At 37.6% G+C, this 13,952-nt stretch overlaps 1 protein-coding gene across 1 annotated transcript in view; it reads left to right on the plus strand.

Moving 5' to 3' along the window:
• Positions 1-305: 305 nt before the first annotated feature.
• C2CD6 (C2 calcium dependent domain containing 6) overlaps positions 306-13,952 on the plus strand; it is a gene marked incomplete at both ends in the record, with an annotated part of 149,911 nt that continues 136,264 nt past the window's right edge. Inside the window, one exon of the mRNA XM_080689345.1 lies at positions 306-619. Within this exon, the coding sequence (XP_080545471.1) occupies positions 306-619 (314 nt within the window). The remainder of the gene's footprint in view (positions 620-13,952) is intronic.

Genomic DNA, 13,952 nt, shown 5'->3' on the forward strand with positions numbered 1-13,952 from the left:
AAGAGTTTAAAGTGCAGGAAAATCAGTGGGCTAAATGCTTACGGGAAGGGGGCGCCTTGCTGCCCACCAGCTGCTCTTTCCCTGAAAGGAGACTGAAATGGCCAGGCCAGGGCACACAGCCTCCAGCGCGCTGACCTTGCACCCCTCTAAAGCCCCAGCCTGGCAGAGGCAGGGCAGCAACGTGCGGGCCTCGTGCGGCTGCGCGCGGGAAGAGAATGCGGAAAGGCTGCGAGGGCCCTGCGCTTGCGCAGCAGCGGGCCGTTGGCTAAGCTAGTTGTAGACTGGCCCCTGTGGAGAATGGAGGGATGGAGCCACCACAAAACACCCAGATGCTTTCCACCGGCACCAATATCCGCAGTGGGACCCATCGACTTTCCACCACACCCGCACCCAGTGGCCACAGCGGGCGGGTCCAGTCCCTGTTCACAGCCCCTGCACTGGAGAGGAGCACCTTGGCCATCCCAGATGCCTTGCACAACAAATTTCCAGACCTTTCGTCTGGTAAACTCCAGGATGGTGTGGAAACAGCCTCCCCCAAGGACAATAAGGACAAGAAGGGCAAGGACAAGGAGGGCACCGCAGGGTCCCGGCTGCTGAGCGTGAGTGGGCGTGGCCGGAGGTGGGGCCCAGAGTGCAGGGTGGAAGGTGGTGATTCCTGAGTGTACTTGTGGGACCTTAGACAATTACTTAACTTCTCAGATCCTCACTTGATTAATGGTTATATGACGACATTAACGGATTACTACCTGCTTTACATAAGGAGAACTAAAGGGATAATGATGTAATGTGCTTAATAGTGCTAATAAAGCCAAGAAATGTTAGCTGCTGTTAACTGTCATTATCATTGAGATTTCACTTATATGGCTACAGGGCTAATTTCTGGAGTCTTTAGTTATCTTTTTTATTCCTGAGGTTTGTACAGAATGAACCTGCCAGAACAAATCTCTGAAACATCTGCAAAGTGAATTATTGGCCTCCAGAAACTCCTGGAATTTCCCCGTGTATGTAGTGGTGCCACTAGAGCATGGGGCCCTCAACAACAAGGAAGAATAAAATTGAAGTTCACATTTTAAAAGTTATTGGGTTATAAGGAATTTTTACATCCCGACTTGGTCGTTTTGGTCTTCAGTTATTAAGTAATAACATTTACCAGAAACAAATAGTATGCAACAAGATGAAGTCCTTTTCTGTAAAATTAAAGAATTGAATGCTTGATCTTTAAGATGCTTTCCTAATTCCAAAAATTTAAAATACTTTTGAAGCATTGGTACGATACATTGAGAGAATTTTAGTAATAAGATATAAGAAAAATACTAGGAATAAAATCACAAAGGTTGTGTAGAGAGATGTTGGCCATGAGGGTATTTGTTGTGTGTCATCTTAAGGAATTTGGATTTGGTTCTATAGAATCATAATTTCCAATATATTTTTCTGAGTATGAGGACCCCTTTTTAATGTAAAAAATGAAATTTTTACATTAAAATAGTAGGCATGGTATTATATAAAAGGAATTTACTGTATACCAGTGTTTCTTTTAGATCTTGGATCATCTATATCAAACTTTTTAAAAAATTTTTTATTGGTGCACTGTATTCATACATCATAATGGGATAAAAACTTGTATAGACATACATGCACATATCACCCAGTTAGCCCCTACCCAATCCCCACCCCATTCCCTCCCTATCCCTCCTTCCCATGCTTGGCTTAGTGGTTGACATCTAATATTATAGCAATTTATCAAAAATTAACAATGATAATCTCACATAATAGATTCATTTGTCTGATATCAAACTTTTGATCACTTAGAGATAACATTTCAGTATTTCTTTTTGCTTTCTTTCTTACTAGAGGATATTTTCTTTTTTTTTTTTAAGGTAAAATTATCGTACATTTTTTTCAGAAAAAATCTATCCTAACATGAAATATAAACTCTAAATACCCAAAACACTCTCGAAAAAGAACAAAGCTAGAAGATGTACATTTTCTAATTTCAAACCTTATAGAGCTACAATAATTAAAACAGTGTAGTACTGCTATAAAGGCAGATATATAAACCAGTGGAGTAAAATAAAAAAGCCTAGAAATAAATTCTTCCATATATGGTCGTTACTTTTGACAAAGTTTCCAAGAACATTTGGTGAAAGAAATAATATTTTCACTAAATATTGTTGAAAAATAATAATTACATGAAAAAGAATAAAATTTAACCCTTACCTAACACCATATACATATATTAACTCAAAATAGATAAAAGACCTAAATGCAAATTTTAAGACTATAAACCTGGGTCGTAACACTTCACAATATTAAAATTGGCAGTGATTTCTTGGATATGATTTCAAAGGCACAGGCAACAACAGAATAAACAAACTTCCTAAAAAATAAAAAATATTGTATATCCAAAGACAATGTAAACAGAGTTAAAAGTTACTGATAGAATGGGATAAAATATTTCCAAATGCTATATCTGAAGGTATATTAATATTTCAAATGGAAATCCTAAAAATTAGCAACAATAAAAGTAAACAATACAATTTAGAAATAGGTAAAAGACTGAAATAAATAATGAATCTCCAAAGATTTTAACCTATAAACACATGAATATATTCTTCTTTGCTTAGTTGCCTGCTGGATGGAAAATCTTGTTTCTCTGGTTCTGGTGTGTATTTCCTATTTCTTCTTTGTAGTTAATCTCTTTGAGTATGGTTTTGAACATAAATTCCTTCAGTTTCTGTTTGTCATGGAAGCTTCTTATTTTTCCATCTAATTTGATAGAAAGTTTTGCTGGGTAGGAAATTTTTGGCTGGAAGTTGTTTTCTTTCAGAGTTTGGAATATGTTACTCCAAGCCCTTCTGGCTCTCATGACTTGGTTTGGGAAGTCTGGAGTGATTCTAATTGGTTTGCCTCTGAATGTCACTTGGCCTTTTGTTTTTGTTGCCTTTAAGATTCTCTGCTTGGCTTCCACATTGGTCATTTTGACAATTATGTGGCGTGGGGAACCTCTTCTCTGATCCTGTCTAAATGCAGTTCTATAAGTTTCCTGGATCTGTGTATCAACCTCTTGCTCTATGTTTGGAAAATTTTCTGCTGTTATTTCTTTGAAGATATTATTGTGGTACTGGAGATTGAACCCAGGGACATTCTACCTCTGAGCTACATCCTCAGCCTCTTTTATTTTGGGGGGGTTTTGGTGGTACTGGGATTCCTGGAAGCCCTTCTACCTCAGGGATACACTCCCACGGGCTACACTCCCAGACCTACTTTTTAACCTTTTCATTTGGAAACAGGGTTTCTTAAGCCAGCAAGGCTGGCTTTGAACTAGCGCGATCCTTCTGTCTCTGCCTCCCAAGTGTGGGGATTACAAGTGTGCACCACCACGCCCAGCTTTGAAGATATTATTGATCCCTTTGGTTTTACCTTCTTTTCCCTCCTCTATTCTGATTATTCTTAGGTTAGCTCTCTTAAAATGGGCCCATATTTCTTCAATGTCAGATTCCTGCTGTCTGATTTTCTTTTCTAAGTTAGAAATTATGCATTCGTTTTTGGAGTGATCCTCTTCTAGGAGCAAGATTCTATTCTCCATGTGGTCTAATTGATTGTTTATACTTTGAATTGAGGCCTTTACCTCAATGATTGCTTTCTTTATTTCTTTTAGACTCTCTAAATTGTTTTAGAAAGTCCTGTATTATTTCTATAGTTATATTCCTGATTTGATCTTCTGGAGATCTCTGAATTTCTGTGTTATCAGGTTCTGATAATATGGGGTTGTGGGCATTCATTGCTCTATTGTTGTTCCTCTTTCCCATGATTTCAGAATTTTGTGCCTTCCCTGGGTCCCTACAACTTCACTTAGGGTGCTCTGTATCTCAAGTCTGTTGTAATCTCAGCTGCCACTACTCCTTTACTGGGTTGTATCGCAATGTCTCATACCCAGGAAGTTAATCGAGGCTGCGCGAGACTGTGGGGGTGCCAGGCTGGGCGTTTTCCTTCGGGGAGCTGCAACTAGGGTGTGGTATCACTGCTACTCCTTCACTGGGTTGGACTGCAAAATATCTGACCCAAGGAGATTATCAAAGCTATGCAAATCCCAGGGAGTGCAGTACAGAGATTTCTCCTTTAGGGGCCACAATTACACTCACAGTTATTGTGCACACAGATCTGGAGCTGTGGCTGGGCGTGGTGAAATAGCTGTCACTGCTGGCAATATGGTGCTACTGACACGCCCTCGGCCGTGAGGCTGGCACTGCTGGCAATATGGCGCTGTTGACATGCCCTCGGCTGTGAGGCTGGCCTATTTCTTTTCTGGTTTTGAGCTCCGTTCTGAGTCCCTAGAAGGAGTGATGAGCTTGGCCACTGGGAGTTTCAGAGGTTCATTGTGCTGAAAGAACTGCTGAATTGCACCCAAATGATCCGCAGCTGCTCACTTCAGCTCCTTGTTTACCTTTCTTCTCTGGAGCCTGGTGCTGTGAGGGAAGATGGCGCTGGCGCGGCTCTGCTGCCTCATTGCAGGCTTGATTTCTGGTCTCTGCTTGTTCTTCTAGTCTTTTTTTCCTCTGTCCCTTGTTTTTACATTTTTTATTTATCTGCTGATGGTGTTTTCTGGCTATGAAAACTGCTGATTTTGTGGCAACAGAGATCGAGTTTTAGCAGGACTCATGAACACTGCTTTTCTTGGTCGCCATCTTCCTGGGAGTCTATGTCAAACTCTTCTAGGGTGCTTGTTTGTAGATTTCTGAGCTTCCACTGAATCAAGTGTGGGTTTGAAGGAATGCACTCAAATTTAAATTATTTCAGGTGATTCTTAGGTTCATATTTAAACGTCACTACAGACATATTTAAACGTCACTACAGACATTGATGTGGGCATGGTAGATTGCGAGTATAGGGAAGCAAATAGAGCCAGAGAATTGGATGATTTGGGTGAAAGAAAAAGGAGGATGAATGACTAGAAGTCTCAAAGAGGTTTTGTGTGTGTGTATCCTTTTTTTTTTTCCTACTTATTGGTGCATTAACTTTTTATTTATTGACGGGATTCATTATTACATATTTGTATGTGCATATAATGTAGTAAATTCCATTCCCAGAAAAAGGAACCCATTTTACTCCTCTCCTTAGTATTGGGAGCTGCTCCAATTAGGAATTCCTCTGATCTGCCATTTACCACAGTCTCCAGCAGATAATATTTTGGATGGAGGTCAAGAGAAGTCTCTATGAGGGGAAGGATTTTAAGTGAAAACCTGAAAAATGAGAAGCTGGTGACCTGTTCAGAATTTGGGAGGGAAACATTAAGATGGAATAAGCAAGTGTGAACTTTCTACAAAGAAATAAAGTTTGGAATTATCACTTGGTCTTTGTTCCTAATGTTGATCAAATAATCAGGAACAAGGTTTTGAGGAAAAGGAAAAAGTTGTTTTTTTTTTTTTAACAAGGAAATAAGGAATACAGTGGATTAGCATCTAGAAACTACCCCCATACACACCTAAGGAGAAAAGAAGCCAGCCTTTTGAAAGGGGTCATCTAAGTACTAAGCTCTAGATGTGTTTATCAGGAGATATAATGTCCAAATAATATCCTTGAGATAGCATTCCTCAGATCCATTGGCACCGGTTCTTCTTTCCTATGGTGAGTGAACTGAAGAACATGATATGAATGTCAATCTTGTTTCTCCCACTGTTAGGGAGAGGAGAAATAAAGGAGTGAGAGAGAAGAAAAAAATATTAGTTTTAAAATAAGCCACCTGCTGCCTTAGCTTGAAAAGGACCTCAGTTACAAACACAACGAATGACAGGGAAAGTGATATGAGGAGGCTATAATATGTTTTGTATGTTTAAAGCTTTTAAAAATTTTTGTATGTGAGTGAATTGTTGGTTCAAGTTGGGTTTTTTCTACCTAATTTCCCTCCTCAATTTCCCCAAAGTCCTTTAGTTACTATGGATATTAGAACTCATCTCTGAAAAATATCACAAATGTTTCCTCAAAATTCAACAATTTTCCTTTGACTGTGGTACTTTTGCTCTGCAACTTATTTGTGTTGATTTTTAAAACCTTCTCTGTTTCCTATTTTATTTTTGCTCTAATCTTTATTATTTATTTCCTTGTTAATTTTTAGATTATCTTGTTCCTTTTCACTAGTTCATTGAGATACAAAGTTAATTTCAGTTCTATATTTTCTGATATAAGCATTTATTTTTATAAAGTTCCCCCGCAGAACTACTTTTGCTGCATTCCATAAGTTTTGGTAGATCATGTTCCATTTTTGTTTATATCAAGATACTGTTTTGTTTCCCTTTTGATTTCTTTCATCTGTTGTTTGTTCAAAAACATATTGTTGAACTTTTACATATTTGTGAATTTTCCAGATTTCCTTCTATTTTTGATTTCTAGTTTTAGACTACTGTGGTTAGAAAATATACGTGATATAGTTTTAGTTTTCACATATTAAAATTTGCTTAGGGCCTAAAATACTATCTTATCTTGGAGAATGTTGCATGTGCACTTGAAAAGAATATATATTCTAAATGCATTAGTTACAGCTATGTTTAAAAGCTCAGAAAAGTGTTTTACATGTCATATATATGTGCAATTGTGTTCAATTTCAGTGTATTGTAAGAGTTTCACATAGGTTTAGAATTAGGATTACAGTTAGTGTTAGGACTAAAATAACATTTAGTTTAATTTCTTATATGCGTTAGTTACAGCAAATTTTAAAACCTCGGACAGCTGTTTTACATGTCCTATATATATGCAATTATGTTCAATTTCAGTGTTTTGTAAGAGTTTCACATACGTTTAGAATAAGGATTACAGTTAGTCTTAGGACTAATATAACATTTAGTTTAATTTCTTAAATGCGTTAGTTACAGCTATGTTTAAAAGCTCGGAAAAGTGTTTTACATGTCATATATATGTGCAGTTGTGTTCAATTTCAGTGTATTGTAAGAGTTTCACATAGGTTTAGAGTTAGGATTACAGTTAGCGTTAGGACTAATATAACATTTAGTTTAATTTCTTAAATGCGTTAGTCACAGGTATGTTTAAAAGCTTGGAAAAGTATTTTACATGTCATATATATGTGCAATTATGTTAAAAAAAAGAATATATATTCTACTGCTACTGGATGGAATGTTTTATATATGTTTGTTAGAGTCCGTTAGGTGTAAAAATAGCTTAAGTTCTATATTTTCTTATTGATTTTAATTGAATGTAAGATATTAAAGTTTGGCACTGTTATTATATTACTATCTATCTCTCCTTTCAGATTAATTAGTATTTGCTTTCTATGTTTAAGTGTTCTGATATAAGGTGGGTGTATATTACAGTTGTCATATCCTTTTGATGAATTTACCCCTTTATCATCATATAATGATCTTAATTGTTTCTATTTAGTTTTTTACTTTAAGCCTATGTTTTATATTTAGTATAATTATCCCTGCTCTCTTTTGGTTTTTATATGCATAGAATATAAAATATAAGTCTATGTGTAGTGTGTGTGTGTGTATGTGTGTGTTGGTGTTGGTTATTGAACCCAGATCCTCAAGCATGCTATGCCAGTGCTCTACTATTAAACTATAGTCTCAGCCCCTCGTCCCCCTGTGTGTGTTTAAAGCTGAAGTGAGTTTCTTATAAGCAGTATATACTTGGGTCTTATTTTTGCTGTAACTATTTGATCACCCTATGTCTTTTGATTAGACAATCTCATCCATTTATATTTAAAGTAATTATAAATAAGTTAAGGCTTATTATTGCACTATTATTATTTTATGGCTGTTTATAGTTTTTTTTGTACTGGGTATTGAAACTGGGGCATTCTACTTCCAAGCTAAGCCCCCAACCAATTTTTTTTAATAAGACTTTTTTTCTACATTTGTCAGATCTAGCAATACCACTGCTGGGTATATACCCCAAAGAATGGAACTCAAACTATCAAACTAATACATGCTTATCTATGTTCATAGCCACACAGTTCACAACTGCCAAATTATGGAACCAGCCAAGATATCCATCAACAGATGAATGGATTACAAAACTATGGGATATGTACAAAATGGAATTTTATTTAGCCATAAAGAAAAACAAAATTGCATCATTTGTGAAGAAATTGATAGAACTGGAGAATTAAAATTATCTTGTTTGCAGATGACATGATCCTATATCTAGAAGACCAAAAAATCTCAACGAGAAGACACTGGAGCTGATTAACCAATTCATCAAAGTAGCAGGGTACAAAACCAACTTAAAGAAATCAGTAGCTTTTTAAAATGCTAACAATGAATCCATGAAGAAAGAAATACAGAAAGCAATTCTATTTAGAAGAACCTCAAAACCAATAAAATACCTAGAAACACCTAACCAAAGATGTTAAAGACTTCTACAATGAAAATTATAAAACATTAAAGAAATTGAAGAAGACCTTAGAGGATTTGGAAGATAGAAGATCTTCCTTGCTCATGGATAGGCAGAATAAATGTAATCAAAATGGCCTTTCTGCCAAAAGTGATCTGCAGGCAATGCAGTTCCTATCAAGAAACAATGACATTCTTCATAGACCTAGAAACATCAGTCATGAATTTCATATGGAGAAACAAAAGACCCAGAATAGTCAAAGCAATTCTTAGCAATAAGAACTATGAAAGAGGCATCACAATTCCTGACTTCAAATTAGCTATAGTAATTAAAACAGCATGGTATTGGCACAAAAACAGGCACACAGACCAATGGAACAGAATAGAAGATACAGAAACACACACTTGTAGTCAATTGACCTTTGACAAAGGGGCCACATTTCTATGCTGGAGAAAAGACAGCCTTTTCAACAACTGGTGCTGGGAGAACTGGCTATCCATTTGTTGAACAATGGAACTAAACCCTTACCTCTCAGTATCCACAGGAATCAACTTGAGATGGATCAAAGACCTGGAAATCAGACCAGAGACTGCGAAGATATTAGAGGAGGGCATTGGCTCAACACTCCAACATATAGAAGACAGGCAGTAACTTCCTCAACAAGACCTCCAAAGCACAAGAAATTAAAACAAGAATTAATAAGTGGAATGGCATCAAATTAAAAAGTTTCTGCTCATCAAAGGAAATTATCAAGAATCTAAAGAGAAAGCCTACGGAATGGGATAAGATCTTTATCAGCTATTCCTCTGATAGAGGGCTAATATACAGAATATACAAAGAGCTTAAAAGGCTTTACACTAGCAAAACAAATAAACCAATCAAGAAATGGGCAACTGAATTGAATAGATACTTCACAAAAGAGAAGATACAAATGGCAATAGGTACATGAAAAGATGTTCAACATCATTAGCCATCAGGGAGATGCAAATAAAAACTACACTGAGATTCCATCTAACTCCAATCAGAGTGGCAAGCATAAAGAAGTCAAATAACAATAAATTTGACAATGATGTGGGGGAAATAGGAACTCTCTTACACTGTTGGTGGGAGTGCTGCTACCACATCTCATGCAGATCTTGAGAAAGCTCAATCAGGGGATCCGCAGCGGCGTAGATCCCCCATGAAGTATGTCTAGCATTCCTTTCTTCATAAAATTATTTTAGGATTAATTGGATTAATATGTATAATTGGAATTTTATGTATAAACATTATAACTAAAACTGATGGGCAGTGGCTTGTGAGAGACTCAGGCAGCAAAGATTTTTTCCCAAGGATAAAGTTTGGGCCAAACATTAAGTTCAAACTGACCTTAGTTTGAGCCACTGTATAAGATTAGGTTTGAGTCAGCCTTGTGAAGTGAGACAGAACATACTGTTATTATTTAAATGTCTGGCACCCTGCCCTGAAGTATGTAAATAATAACTTTTTCCCATCCTTGGCGATCCTGCTAGCATGGCTATGCCCTTGCTTTTCTGCCAAAAAATAAAGTATAAAAGTTGTAACAAATCCTGAATAAAATGGAGAAGGTTGAATCTAATTCGTGTGGTCATTCTTCTCTCATCGACCTCGGCTTCCCCTCACCAACACACGAACCTCAACTCTTGCTAGGGCTGGACCCTGGCAGAGTGCAAACTAGTTCAGCTGCTATGGAGATCAATGTGGAGATTCCTTAGAAAATGGGAATGGCTCCATCATATGATCTGGCTATTCTACTACTGCATATCTTTCCAAAGGGGTTGAAAGCAGAGAACTGCAGTAATATATGCATACCCATGTTCAAAGTAACACAATTCACAATAGCCAAACTATGGAACCAACCTAGGTGTCCATCAACAGATGAATGGATTACAAAATTATGTGTTGGGAGCCATTAAGGCCTTTCCCTAGATTGGTGTCTCTGACTCAGCTGACTGTCCTTCGCCCAGAGTCAACAAGGTTTGGGGTTATGGAAAGTTCAAAGAGGTCTGAGAGAGGATCAGGTGGTGATGACACGAGGGTACTGATAGGCCTATCTGTAATGTATGTGTTTTGTATTGGTCTTTATTGTATTCTGGTGGTGGTAGCACAAGAATGTTGATTGACCTGTAGCTGTGTATAAATACCTCTGGAAAAACAAACCCGTCGTCAGCGTCGGCGCAATAAAGATGAGATTGACCCAGAAGCTGCGTTGGCCAGGAGTGTCGGTGCAATAGAGAATACTGACCCAGGCATAGTCGTTGACCTGTAGGAAATATTGACCCATGAACAGGGAGGGGTCGACCAGTAGAGATAGTATGCTGGCGGCTCCCCCACGTTAGGGTTAAAAATTCTCCATCCTCATGCCTCACTTCAGAACCCGTACTCTTGCCGGCTGGCTCCAGCAATTATGGAGTTCTACTCAGCAATAAAGAACACAATTATGTCATCCATAAAAAGGTGGAAAACTCTAGAGAACATTATGTTAAGTGAGCTTAGCCAAGCACAGAAAGAGAAGTGACATGTTTTCTGTAATATGCTTGAACTAGGGAGTATATGGGACACCAGAGGGACTCCAGATAATGGAGGTGATCCTCAGTGGAGCCAGGGAGGAAGGTAGGGGAGGAAGAAGGCTGAGGTTCATTAATGGAAATGCTACTTGCGACTATGTGTACACATGTGAATATAGCATTGTTGACCTGGACACTTGGTATTGGGAGGGAGGGAAATGAGGGCAAGGGGAGAAACCAAGTACTGTGTGAATGTATGCCATTGTCAACATGATCTAATGTATGATTTGATACTATAATGCACTAATAAAAATATTCTGAATTTGACTATATATACCACTACCAGTGAGTTTATATTTTCACATGTTTTTATTATTAATTAATATCTTTTCATTTTAGCCTAAAGAACTCCCTTTATCATTTTTATAAGACAGAAATAGTGATGAACTCTCCCAGACTATTGTTTTGGGACAGTTTTACCTTGCCATCATTTCTGGAGGAAAGCTTTTCTTAATGACATTTTTGGTTAGCAGGTTTTCCCCCCTCCCATTTAGCAATTTGATTACAGCATCCCATTCTCTCCTGGCCTGCTAAATTTCTGCTAAGAAATCTGCTGATAGCCTTATGAAGGATCTATTGTATGAAATGAAATTTCTTTTTTCTTATTGTTTTTATTTATTAAAGTTTTTTTTTTTTTTTTTTTTTTTTTTTTTTTTTTTTTTTTTTTTTGGTCTGTGTGGTGTTGTGGATTGAACCCAGGGGTAATCTACCTCTAGAGCATACTCCTAGCACTATTTTATTTTTTACTTGGGAAAAAGATCTTGATAAGTTGCTGAGAGCCTCACTAGGTTTCTGAAGCTGGCTTTGAATCTGTGATCCTCGTGTCTTGGGCTCTCAAGTACTGCGATTATAATGGTGTACCACCACACGTGGATCTTTGTTTTTTATTTAGATTTCTAACAATTTAATTATAATGCGCTTTGGTGAAGTCCTCTTTGGGTTGAATCTATATGGGGACTTGCAAGTTTCATGTATTTGGGTATTTTTCCTCAGATTTGGGAGATTTTCCACCATTATTTCTTTAAATAGTTTCCCCCCCTTTCTCTCTCTTTTTTTGGAACCCCCATAGTGCAAATATTATTTTGCATGGTGGATATAATTCATAAAGGCTTTATTTGTTCTTTTTCATTCTTTTTTTCCACTTGTGACTGGATAATTTCAAATAACTTGTCTCTGAGTTCGCATATTCTTTCATCTGCTCAGTGAAATCTGTTGTTACTCTCTTGAATATTTCATTTCATTCATTGTATTAATCAGTTTTGAAATATGGTTTTTAAAATAATATTTACCTCTGTGATGAACTTCGTATTTTGTGGATTGCTTTACTGGTTTTTACTGAATTGTGTATGTTCTCTTGTAGTTCACTAAGCTTTCTTAAAACATTATCATTTAGAGTTCATTATCCAGAAACTTGTAGATCTTCATTTTGGAGTTGTTTATTGGAATATTGCTTCCTTGGTGGTGTCATATTTTCTTGATTTACTTATTTATTTTTGTGCTTCTTGTATCCTTGTGTTGGTATCTGCATTTGTTGGAGCAATTGTGTTTGTAGGCTTTACAGACTAGTTTTGGTGGGGAAAGACCTTCACTCATGAGCAGATATGAGTGTGCTGTCTGAGTGGGCGGTGGTGATTCTGGCTCCAGGGAAGACCCAGTGACATATTCTCAATGAAGCTCAATCAGCTGAGGTCAGAGCTGGAGAAGTCAAGCCTGCAGAGACTTGCAGTGGCATTGAGGGATATTGGAGTTTTCAGTGACAAAGGCTTCTGGGGACCTCCTGTTACTCTTTTCTTCCACAGGAGAAATGTATGGCTAAGAGACTACCTCTTTTCACCAGGTCCAGCTTGTGGATATTTTTCTGGTTGGAGAGGCACTGATATCTGATATGGAAACACCTGTGAAGCAGCTCTAGAATCGGGATCTGGAGAATGGGTGCTCGTACACCAATAGCAACTCCGGTGTCTAGATTCTGGGTATCTCATAATGGTAGTAGCTGTGTTACTTGAGGCTTGGGCACCCAGAGCGGCATTGAAACTGGGTCTGGAGCAGAGATTTCCACAGTTGCCAAAGATCCAAAGTTTGTATTATGAATATGCAAAAAGCACTTGCAGAGCTGAGGTGTGAAGTGTGGGTACATTTGGAGTAGACATGGCTCTGGGGTCTGAGTTATGTGTGGGTTTGGGGAGGAATGAAATCCCTGGTTTTGGGGTGGAGGAACAGCAGCTTTTTCAAGAGCCAGTCTAGCAGCAATGGCTGCTCATTATCTCAGTGGCTATTAATTATCTCAGAGAGCTGCCAGTGTCGTCTTTGGAGCAGTTCCTCCACTATGCCACCCCCATGTTGGGGATTGAATCTAAGGCCTGCCCTTCATCTTTGTTTCTAGATGTCTCCACTTGACTGATATCCCTAGGGACCCACTCTTTCTCCACTATTTTGATGTAGGTTCCTAAATAGACTCCCACAGAGCTTTATGCTTGTGGATAGCTAATTGTTTTTTTTTTAAGGAGGGAGAATGCTAGTATCTCCTACTCTGCCATCTTGCTAACATCATCTATTATTTCTTTAAGTATTTAATATAATTCACAAATAAAACCAAGTTTTTCTTTATGAGAATATTTAAAATTACTAATCCAATTTATTTACTTGTAAACTTTTTAATATATTATTTTTTTCTTTGAGTTAGTTTTGATTATATGCTTTTCTAAGAATTTTTTAAATTAATAAAGTAATTTGTTAGTATATAGCTGTAGTTACCTTATACATGAAAATAGGCTTTGCAGATGTGATGACATTTAGAATATTGGGATGGGTAGTTATCCTGGATTATGTGAGTGGGCCCTAGATGCAATCACAAATGTCCTTATATGAGAAAGAGGGAAATTTGGAAATGTTCAGAGAGGAAAAGGCAATGTTATTTACAGAGGCAGAGATTGAAATAATGCAGCCACAAGCCAAGGAATGTTGTCTGCCATAAGAATCTAGAAGGGCCAAGAACAGATTTTTCCCCTAGAGCTTCCTAAA

Source organism: Muscardinus avellanarius (assembly GCF_963383645.1).
Source record: "Muscardinus avellanarius genome assembly, chromosome: 2".
Classification (NCBI taxonomy): domain Eukaryota; kingdom Metazoa; phylum Chordata; class Mammalia; order Rodentia; family Gliridae; genus Muscardinus; species Muscardinus avellanarius.